This window comes from Pituophis catenifer, unplaced genomic scaffold (genome assembly GCF_029215685.1).
Source record: "Pituophis catenifer annectens isolate HBS135680 unplaced genomic scaffold, rPitCat1.0.hap2 SCAF_6, whole genome shotgun sequence".
NCBI lineage: Eukaryota > Metazoa > Chordata > Lepidosauria > Squamata > Colubridae > Pituophis > Pituophis catenifer.
In genome coordinates this window covers 41,703,139-41,715,214 of record NW_027256886.1, presented here as the reverse complement: position 1 = coordinate 41,715,214, position 12,076 = coordinate 41,703,139, and the positions used below count along the sequence as shown (strand labels likewise).

The following is a 12,076-nucleotide window of genomic DNA, read 5'->3' as shown; positions in this document are numbered from 1 at the left end:
TTATAACTTATTTTTCCTGTGAAACATAACTAGCTTGATTAATTTTCAGATCCCTGCTCTTTATTGCAGCATATAATGTTGTAACATTCATAGATAATCATTCATATTCTCAGCTAACAACATACCATCACAGGCTCACAAGTGTTCCACATTTTCAGTCGATGTAGATCTAATCTAACTACGAGCCTTTCTAATATATTTGCTTTATTAATGACATAATAACAATTTAGGATAATTCTCATGTTCATTCATTTTGCAACATATCAAATTCAGCATCTATCGAACTACATATACTGAAGATGTGTCCTCACATTGCTTAATAAATTGTGCTTCAAATGTTTATTCTTCTTCAGGCTTATTTTGTGCCATTTATAGAAGCTTTATCAGCCCAATCAACATAGAGGACATTATGCAGCCTACTATTAAGGAGACCAGTCCCACTTTAGCCTGCTATATGGCAGACAAGATATTATGAGATTATAGTTATAGGATATGGATTACGGGAAGAGGTAAAGCTCAAACAATATATCTTCAGGAGAAGGGTAAGATGCAAACAGCAGGTTAATACTGGGTCAGGCTGAAAGACAGGGTTTGCAGAAGTAATAAATTACATGGATTGGCTACTATGTGTCAGTGTAATAAAATCGATTACATCCCTTCTTCCCTCTATACAAGTTCCATTCCAGAACAGATATCCAATTTGATCTCAATAAGACAGGCCATATGCTATAATTGTATTTGTTCTGACCTGCTTAACAGAGATGCTCAACTGATGGAATTAAACCAGGCATTCAGCAGATGGAACTACCATCCCATAGATAAACCAGGATAATATTAAAAGTCAGACCATGTAAGTCGTCATTACCTACAGCTCATAGCTCAAGTCATTCAAGCATACTATTTATAAGCTACAATCCTTACTGAATAATAACATTACACTTTCTTAGGCACTTGATAGACCTGTACTTGCCTACCACCAATCATTTAGCTTGAAGGAAATTCTCACAAAAAACAAGCAACAACAAAGCAAAGATGCTAACATAGGAACCATACCCTAAAACAAATCCATTTACACCAATGGCACCAACACAAACCACAACAATTTCACATAACAGTAGAGGTATCTTCATATGTTCTTCCTCTGAAGTTATATATGCCATCATCTGCCAACAATTTTCTCTGGATTCTGTATAGGACAAACATGTCTGAGTTTATGCAAAATACTTAAAAAAGATATAAGTTTGATATCAGGCTCAAAAACCCTGTTTTCTCTTCCCCTGACTAATTTCATTTTAAATTTTACATCAATTTAGCTACCCATGCTTCTGATGAGATCAATTGTAGTTTATGAAATTTTACATCTTTTAAAAAATTATTAATCTGAAAAGTTGCTACCAGACCCCTTCTGATTTTTCATCTCCCTCTTTCTATTTTCCTTTTGGAAGAAAGAAGCAATAATATTAAGACTTGGCAAACCCAGTCATCAAATTTCTAAATCACTTTCCAATCATTCCAAAGATTTGAAGGAACCAAATTATATTATTTAATTTGTAAAACAATTGAAAGAATTGAGTTGACCAACTCTTGAACTGAAACATCCATTTGTTCAGCTCTGGTCCATCCCTATTTTGACTCAAGTTTCTCCCTAAGGGGTAAAAGAAGATAGCTGAATCAGTGATGTTGAACAAAATGCAGAATAAATGAACAGTTAAGGTTTGAGTTATATATGGCAAGAAAATGAGACATAAGGATTCTGAAGAAATAAATATAAATATTACTGGAATTTTTTTTTTTTTTTAATTTGATTTATATGCCGCCCTTCTCCGGAGACTCAGGGCGGCTTACAGTGCGTTAAGCAATTTTCAATTATTCTCTTATCTCAGATTATTAACAATAAATCTACTGGGAAAGAGTTAATAAATCCTTCGTCTCCTTTGCTGTATTTAACTTTTTCTTGAAGAGTTTTCTTTTCAGAGTATTAAATCTGTGATGTTTGATACCTGCAGTATGGAATGTTTTATCATCTAAATACTGCCTTTCTGCATATGAGGGCTAATCTCTCCCAATTCTCCCCTTAATTAAGCAGAACAATTCCCATAGTTCTTGTGTTTCAGAGAAATGAGCAGGAATTTTGCTAAGACAGTCTCATTCAACTTGAGCTTCTGGAATGCATCAGTGAGATTTTAAACAGTAACCAGTGAAACTGCTGGAATCCCCCGTTTGGGCATTTTTGCTCTTACCTTCTGGGTCAAATTGTATAGGAGAAGGGAACCTGCGGGTGGAGTGAAAAGGGGAGTTAGCCTAGAATCCCTACATAGCCACAAGAGAAGTAGTGCCATTGACCCTTATCTAACTAGGCAGATGCTGAATGTTAGCTGAGAAAATTGTTTCTTTTGCCATGCTGTTCTCTTCCTTCATTTGGGAAATAATGGACAAACACCAATGACATTAATCAAAGCATTTTTAATATGCCATATAAATACAGAGATGTACACATGTATAAAGTGAATATTTGTTTCATTTGGACAGGAAAGACAAGGTTTAAACTATTTTCAGGAATTATGTGACAGCATCCCAGCATCACCAGTCCTGAATTATTCTTCCTCCAAGCCTGAGGCCAAGAAGGGCTACTAACAGATGTTTAATAATATACTATACATTCCTTGCTCTTAATTCCCTTCCCACCATATGCCTACAGTTGGGATTCTTGCAAATCAGCCTCTTAAAGAGTATGAATTCAGCAGCAACCCCAGTAACAGGATAAGGGACCTAATACATTGTGTAATTTGGACAGATTAAATCATAAAAGAATAACAGACACCTATTAACTAGGATCAATATAAAGAGGTAGACAAGCTTTCCCCAATCATGGGGCCTTCCAGGAATGTAGGACTATCAGTGCCACCATCTTTTCAACAAGAGGATTGGACATGCTAGCTGGGGATGATGGAGATGGTAGCCCAGCACATCTGAATAGTATCAGACTGGCAGAATAAAGAGATTGTCACTTTTTCTAGTGACTGTCTCACTCCAATCAGTAAGGCAGAAAAATACTGAAAGAATGTCAACTGATTTTTCCCCCTATTAAAATACCAAAGTAGCTGGGAAGTATGTAGAATATTGTTATTTATTTTTATTCATTTATTCTATATTTGGACTAAGGAAGGTTCTGAATGTGCAAAGATGAGTGAGTTTAAATACAATTCACCTAGAAAACCACTTCACTAACATGAATGCATTTGGTGACTAGTAAAAAAGCTTTTGAAAAATTAGTGCAAAATGAATGCTTATTTTGAGTAATTGACATGTGAATATGTGGCATAGTATATGCTGTAATGCTTGTTCTCATTAAGACAAGATTCCCAACAATTCTGACACATAAATGTAGTCAATACTTACCGGGTATGAATATGATATGAGTATGGCATGAGTATGTTTCATACTCTGATTCAGAATTCTCATTCAAGTTCTATTGAAGCATACTATTACTTCTATTCATCAGATTTTAATTATCCTCTTTCATGTCTTTGCAAACTGTTTTAAAGGGTAATCCATGTCATTATTTGTCAAAAGTATACTTGTTTGAAATAAAATTCCTGAGGTGGGAACCACATTGTTGAAAAACATTCTGTGTTAAATAAGAAGGGTCATTGAAATTCTTGCTAATTTTAGAGTTATACATTGTACAAAGACAAAACGTACCATGTTATGACTTAGTACAATGTGTCAACTCAGACACTGTAGATTATAAACATGGTTTATAACTAAGAAATGAACAATAAGCTACTATAGTTTAAGAAAAGTGCGCGCCAAATGGATCAATGCTTAACATATGTGAATCACTTCTTTGTTATGTTAAACAATGTTTCTATATTCTATTTTTGTATTTCTATAATTATGGATTAAATAAAAGCAGATTCCTTAAATTAGCCAAACAGCATGAACATTTCCTTTATTTATCCTAGTTCCTTCAATGCTGGTATCAGACGCCTACCAGATCAACTGTCAGCCTCTGGATCTGTGATTAGCTGCCCATATTTTCCACCATGTGATTCTACCATTTAAACTCTCAGATTTGATCTACTGTAATATGCAACGCGAGATCAATCTAATCTGAAAACTGGAAAGCTGGTGGGTGAAAAATCTGATTGATCATATCTATGCATTTATTTAATTAATATCCCACCTTTATTATTTTTACAAATAACTCAAGGTTGCAAACATATAAAACACAGCTTCCTCCTCCTATTTTCCATATAACAACAATCCTGTGAAGCAGGTTGGGCTGAGAGAGAGTGACTGGCCCAAAGTCAGCAAGCTGGCTTTCATGGCTAAGGTGAGACTTGAACTCATGGTCTTCCATTTTCTAGCCTGATGTCTTAACCACTAGGCCAAACTGGCTTTTACTTTTTTCCTCTAGGATATCACCTCTGTCTGCACGACTCTTCCCTAACTAAAGCCATGATTATTGGTGTATAACAGGCTTATTCCATTGGTCTGATTCTCCAGAGGAGTTGAGATTGGCAGGAATGTTTCTATCCTGAAGCAAATAGCAAGAGTGGCACAGATGTACAGGCAGGTTGGCTGCTGATTGACGATCTTTTCAAATGTTGCTGGATCAATAATGTTACCAGAGGATAACTTAGGTTTGCTAATCAGCAGACAGACTAGATTAACAGACTGGCTCATTTGTTATAGGAATGCTGGAAATGTTTTGACTATACAGGTAGTCCTTGACTTACGACCACGATTGAACCCAAAATTTAGGTTACTAAGTGAGATATTTGTTAAGTGAGTTTTGCCCCATTTTACAAACTTTCTTGCCACAGTTGTTAAGTGAATCATTGCAGTTGTTAAGTTAGAAACACAGTTGTTAAATGACTTTGGCTTCCCCATTGACTTTGCTTGTGCGGAAGGTTGCAAAAGTTGATTGCATGAACCAGGAACCCTGCAACCATCATAAATATGAACCAGTTGCCAAGTGTCTGAATTTTGATCATGTGATCATAGGGATGCTACAATGGTAGTAAGTGTGAAAAAATGGTCATAGGTTACTTTTTTTAATGCCGTTGTAAGTTTGAATAGTCACTAAAAACGAATTGTTGTAAGTCGAGGACTACCTGTATTCCTAATTTACAGTAAAACCTCAGTGCAAGGCAGTTTTTTCCCCCCTAGGAACATTCCTTTGATGCTTGTAAGAAGGAATTCTCCTTCCACAGGTCCCGCCCTTAAGAACGTTTGCATTGCAAGCATGTGAATTCGGTTGCGAAGGGATTGTTTCCCTCTTCCCCAGTATAGTTTTTGAATAATAATAATAATACCAATGGATTTTGATAATATAGAGTGTGAAATCAAACCTCAGTGCCCAGGAACTATATAACTTACATAAGGCAGCTGACAGTGAATCTAAACACTTCATAAACAGTTCATCAGTGCAAGGCCTGTTACTCAGGTACCAACTGTTACACATCAGGAATAATTTACTGCTCCTTTTTCTGGTCAAGCTGCAAATTCATAAGCTGCATTTTGTTCCTTAGCTTTTAGTAGAGAGTACTCTTCCCTTCTTCTCCCAGCGATTGATAAGCTATTGTCAAAGGTTTTCACTTTCAACCTCTTTCATAGACGAATTATTACAAATACTACTACAATGACATAATACAAATACTATCACAAATCTGATTAAGGACTACTTCAAAACGGCAATTGGATGGTAGATGGTATTTCTGAATGCTTGTGTTTTTTTCCAGTAGAATGAAAGAAGATTCATTCTTCTTTCACGATTGAAGAGCAGCTGCAGCTAACGGTATAAGTTAGTCCTTGCAGTGTTCAGCCCATCTAACTGGATGTCCCTGTGCTGTATTTCCAGGACCAAAGCAACGTATGATTGAAGTGGCATTCCTGAGAGAAGTGGGGTTTGTTTTAATACAACATGCAAGAATTTATCAACCCTCAATTAGAGTAGGATGAGAAGTGAATCTTCAATCTGAGGGAGATGAATAGAATGGTAGCATGCTGTTGTTTTGGCATCTGTTGGTGCCAGAGCAAATGGTCCAGAAAGCTCTCATATAAACTAGATATTTCAGCAGAGCAGAGTAGGAAAGTACAACCCCTGATCTTAACCACAGTGTTTCCATAGATGTGTCAAATTTCCTTCTGCATCCTAAATTATTTCCTTTCTCAGGCACTTTGGTTTGTGATATATAATTGAGCCTACTAAGAACAGAGTCATCACTAGAGCAGAGCAGACGACCATGAAGCTGATAAAACCTGCGTGAGACAAGAGGTGTGTGTAGGGCTGCTCTGCCGGGATCATGTTGGTAAGGTTTAGCATATAGCCCAGTGTCCATCCTGCATCACTGTTTTGAACCTGAAATGAAGGAGACAAGAAAAATCACTCAATGAAATATCTAACAACTCCAAGAAAAGTGGTGCAAACCCTGCATTTTTAAAATTGATTGATTTATTATTTATATTCCGTCTTTATTATTTTTATAAACAACTCAAAGCATGAACATATCTAATACTCCTTGCTCCTCCTATTTTTCCCAGAACAACAACCCTGTAAGGTGAGTTGGGATGCGAATGATCGGTTTAAGGTCACCCAGTCAGCTTTTATGCATAAGATGGGACTGGAACTCATAGTCTCCTGGTTTCGAGTCTGGAGCCTTAACCACTAGAACAAACTGGCTCACATGCAACATTCTCCAACAATTCAGTGACTAGGTTTGCATAATAAGTTTAATCAAGTCAGTGAAAGGTTCAGCAACTGAATTCACGCAATCTGCTAAGAGTGTTGGTTTTAAGCTTGTTTACTTTTTTGTGAAATTACATAAGGGCCAAGATGGCCTTTTTAGTTAGCTTATGATTCCATAATTATGAACACCCAGAAAATTTCCAAAAAATTCAACAGCCAAAATAAGCATGTTGTGTGAATCCATTCAAAGAGTTACTCCCGGCCTTTGAAGTTCCTAATGCTTTGTGCTCATGATATTGCACTTAACTTCCTTCCATATTGATCTACCTCCTTCATAAAATACTAGAAACTGTATCACACTTGAGTGAGACACAGTAAGGGATAAGGCTTTTCAATTGCTGCACCAACACTGTAAATTACCTTGTCCTATGAAATGTGAATAGCCTTATCTCTGGATGTCTTTTGCAGATTTATGAAGACAATTTTATTTGTGGCTTCCACTTGTCTTTGGTTTCTTCCATATATTCTTAATGTAAATTTTTTTAACCAAATGATTAATTTTAGATGGTAAAGTTTTTGGGAGCTTCTAAAATAAATCTCCACCACCACTCCTTAATTTCCACCTCTGAATGTTAAAGATACCTTCTCCAGGAAGTGGATATTCTGCCATTTTTCCTTAGTGAAGTTGTATCTCTGGCCAAGCAGGGAGATAATATATGTACTCGAGAAACAGTACTCGCTCAAGTACTTCTCTTTTATCTTAGGAAATTTGACTTTCACCTAGACAGAGAGAAAGGAAACAAGTTTATTTCTTTGACTTTCCTCCTCTTTTATAAAGACTGAGGCACTCTGTTTTCCACATAAATATTAATCCTTGAAGTTATCACAATCCATCTGTGTATTTTCAAATGAAAAACCTTTTTGCATGCCATGAGGACTCTACGTTTGTAGGGTAAATGGATTTTAGGTATTTCCCTTCCCCTGCTTTGATTTTTGAGTTGAGTTAATCTCACACAATTAGTACTAATTGGAGGCCACTTGTTGTATGAGTCAAGATCTATGCTCTTTTTGTTTGAAAAAATGACATACCTCATTCCAGGGTTTGGAGCAAAAGTTCTTCACTGTTTCTATCACTTGGTCCATAGGTTTTTCGGTCACATTTAGAAAATTCATTACATAGTAGAAAGCAGAAAATGCCTAAAGATCAAGTAATATGAAATTATTCAAGAAAGAAAAAAAAAGAAACTCATTTTTTGTATAGTTGTATTTTTATAAGCCACTCAGTCATAATAAATTGGGTGCCCTACAAATGTTGTAAATCAATGGAAACAAAATAATGCTACCAACAATATTTAGCATAAAGGAGATGTTTTCTGTTCCAATTATTCATCTAGTCCACAACTGTCTGTACTCAATGATTGGTTAGAAACTGCAAACTAATGTGAACTGGGTGAACAAAACACAATTGCTACATTGATATAACATGTTATGTCCAAAAAAATAAACCATATTATGATAGGTGAGGATCTGATGTACATAAGAAATAAGATGCTGGACAACGAACTATCCAACTTTATTTTAGCCAATCATTCTGACTTACATCAGTTTCCAGGGACTTGAGCCATATCACTGCTGCCTTTTTATTAGAGATGAGAGACAGTGAATGTGAGACTTTCCACCTGCAAAGTGGCAGCGACTCTACCTCTAAGCTATGCTTCTTCTATTCATGGCTGGGAGCTCCAATTCAATACTACATGTAAGAAGAACAACAACCCAGGGGCTTCTCCTATTGCTTCATGTCAACTACACATAGCACTTTATTTGCAACTAGAAATCACTTGTTAACAATAAAAAAATGGAGGCACAGCAGCTATTTCATGAAAGAGAATACAGTGATAGATAATCCGCCTCTTCCAAAGCTCTGCTAGCTCAAGCTACAACAGGACAGAAGCTGGGAAAGGGACTCTACCAAGATTCTAGCTCTTTATTTTTGAGAACTGAAATCAAATATGCCTTCTATAGACTCTTGAGGGAATCCTTCCTTTGGGAATTTGTTTTGGATGTTTCCTGCCAGTGGAAATGCTATAGCGCTGCATCTACAACTGCCAGGCTCTGGACAGTGTCTGCTAAAGTAATGTTTATGGAAATGTAGTCATTACTATAAAATGGTGCCTTTGTAAGAATGGGTCTCTGGAAAAAAGAGTTAGGAAGCTTTTTTAAAACTAACATTTCTCTTAAACCAATATTTCTCAACTTTGGCAACTTGAAGAAGTGTCATTCAACTCCCAGAATTCCGCAACCAGTCAGGGAGTTGAAGTCCACATATCTTCAAGTCACCAAAACTGAGCAACACTGCCTTAAATGAACAGGCAGCTGTTTAGACTAAATACATGGTTGCAAATGGGGAATGTCAAGCAGGAGCAAATAACAATACACAAATGCCATGATTTATGAACTCACACCAGCCTTTGTGATAGCGGTATGTAATCACATGTAATCAACATGCACCTGTGGTCATTTTTATATCCTTAGTTTGTTACAGATGCCATTTACGTCAGTAATTTGATTAGACCGATTTGTCAGTGCTTCTATTTTTGTAGTTCAAACCTGGCTGAAGACTACTGCTGAAGATAATAGGGTTAATAATTTTAAAACAAGAAATAGCATCACAGAAATCTTTTAGTTCATTGCCAAGCTGTCAATGTGTTAAAAAGACTCACCCCAAATTCTCCAGACACCTCAGGCACGAAAATGTCATTGAATGAGCAGCTGGAATAAAGACAGTCTTCAGCATTAAAGATTTTCTGGATGCTTTCTAAGCATTTTTCATAATTCCCATCACCTTGGATTTGGATCTGAGAATACGGTGCAGTGATGTTACGTGCTGTGCAGGGATTTGTGGTCAGATCAAAAACATTAAGTGTCCTTACATATCCTTGGTGGAAACATGGATCCTGGAGTCTGTCAGTTGTTGAAGACTAAAAAAGTTTAAAAATTCATCAGCAATCACATGAGTTCCAATACATTCACTTATCACATTACATCATAAACCATGGTTTACAATCCACAATGACTGGATTGAAAAAAAATCTTATTAAGCCAAAGTATGTATTATGCATAATTTATTATGCAAAGAAACCAAAGCAACATTATGCATAACTCCAATCACAGTCCTGACCTGGGGCACAGTAAGGCCTAGGTCAGAAAATAAATGCCTGCCTTGAATCTACTTTTATACCCTTGAATCCTTACATATTTTATATATGTATTATATATATATTCCATTTTTTTTAAAAAAAAATAACAAACATACAATGATGAAATGAAAGAAATACTTTAGGAAGAAAAATTATTACAATCCACTGTGTATATATACTCACATGCAGTGTTCCTACAAATGTTTCTTTGTTTATGTATTTACTTATTTATCAAATTTACTACTCAACTCACATTTTAGGCAACTCTGAGTGGATTATATTAAAAATGAAGAAAATGATCCTCAAGATTCAATACAATATTAGCCTGAGATGAAGGCATAAACTCTTAATCTAAGAATAAGCATCTCAAAGTCAAAGTTCTTCTATGTCTTTTACTTTAATTTTACTTTAAATTACTGTTGAGCTGAGCCAAGTAATAAAACTAAAAAAGGGACATAAGTTGTGTTCAATTAATTTTGGCTGAGTCCTCTGAATCTTGATTCTGTAGGGTGTATTCCCATACTCTCCATATCCAACTACTGACTGAGATGATGGATATTGTAGATCAATATAGCTAGATGCCATCAGACAAGGAAAAGCTGCTTTAGTGGTATAATGTGATTATGGTGCAAATAAAAAGATATGAGAATAATTAGCAGCAGAAGTTACTATCCAGTTTTTTTCCCAATTCACAAAACAACTAGTGTTCTGCAGGAATATTGTCTGACACAGCTGAGGCATGTTTTGCTTTTACAATCCCAGTTATTGTATGTAACACAATATGCACTGGTATATTCTATTTCACAGTTTGACAGGAGAAAAGGATAAAGTTATTAAAGTACAGCCATATCTTGCTAGCTTCAACTAGTTAGAAGGTAAGATATCTGCAGAGAGGCTCAAGAGGGGGCAAATTATAAAAGCAGAATTGTATTGTGACACAGCTCTACCCCATTTGTAATACATTGTGACATCCTACAAGTATCAAGTTTGTATCACAACGATGTGCTTTCATTGGATCCTATCCTGTGGATACCTCTTATGGGAGGGAGTACAACTGGCAAGGTCAGAATTCTGAGGTTTTTGTGAGTTAGATTCTCTGATCTGATGGGCTAGTGCTGGCTCACTGGCCAAAGTTTCCCATTTATCCTTAGTAAGTCTTATTTTCTGAGGATAAAATTGAAATTTCCAGAACAGTCAAAATCTCATTGTATAAAGGCTCAGGAATTACAACATAATTGCATTACATGCAGTCCTTGACCATTCATTTAGAGACAGTTCCAAGTTACAGTGGCACTGAAAAAAGTGACTTACACACAGTTACCTGATCAAAATTCAGGAATTTGGCAATGGATACATATTTATAATGGTTGCAGGACACCATGCAACCTTCCCAGCCAGCTTCTGACAAGCAAAGTCAATGGGGTAAGCAAAACTTGCTTAACAACTGCAGTGATTTGTTTAACAACCAGAGCAAAAAGGTTGTAAAGTAGGGTGCAATTCTTTTAACAACCACATCGCATAGGAAATTCTGGTCCCAAATGTAGTTTTTAAGTCGAGGACTATCTGTATTAAAGGAAGCAAACTATTGGATAAGCAGGCTGTATCAGTTTCATCAAGCACCATCTAAGAAAAGGATTGATACTCATTACTTACAAGAACATCTTGTAACAGCTTGAGTCGAAGAGCTTGGTCCTTCCCATAACATAAGAAGCTATGTGTATATACCATGTATTCCTTGCCATAGAGATGGAAATTTATTATATCTGTTGGTAATTCAATCTTATCTGGATCAGGTACAAAGGTAATCTGTGTAGATGCTCCTCCAAGATCCAGTGCTCCTGTTGTCCTACTGTTGAAGAAAGCATGGGCAAATACTTTTGGCCAGATAGACTGCAATAAGAACAAATTGGAGAGTTAGACTGAGAGATATAACAGCCAGACCTGAGGGACTACAACAGGATATAAGACCTCAACACAAAAATGAAAGCAATATCACACAGTTAGCCACATGGTCATGATCTTTTCTCTATTTTCCCAGAATGAAGAAATTAGAATATAGACCTTATGTTTTAGGAAGGCAAATTCTAATGGATTGTTATGAAAACTTTGTAAGGGTATAAACAACGGAACAAATTACTAAATTCTAGGCACCCATTTGCTATATCAGTTGAAGCTGAAGTGGAAA

The 12,076-nt window shown here is 36.2% G+C and overlaps 1 protein-coding gene across 1 annotated transcript in view; it reads right to left on the bottom strand.

Moving 5' to 3' along the window:
• Window positions 1–5,838: 5,838 nt before the first annotated feature.
• ENTPD1 (ectonucleoside triphosphate diphosphohydrolase 1) overlaps window positions 5,839–12,076 on the bottom strand; it is a 54,130-nt gene continuing 47,892 nt past the window's right edge. The window contains exons 6-10 of the mRNA XM_070945224.1: window positions 11,545–11,781; window positions 9,415–9,672; window positions 7,784–7,891; window positions 7,337–7,474; window positions 5,839–6,367 (exon numbers count right to left, since the gene is read on the bottom strand). Coding sequence (XP_070801325.1) covers window positions 6,161–6,367; window positions 7,337–7,474; window positions 7,784–7,891; window positions 9,415–9,672; window positions 11,545–11,781 — 948 coding nt within the window. The 3' untranslated portion in view covers window positions 5,839–6,160. The remainder of the gene's footprint in view (window positions 6,368–7,336; window positions 7,475–7,783; window positions 7,892–9,414; window positions 9,673–11,544; window positions 11,782–12,076) is intronic.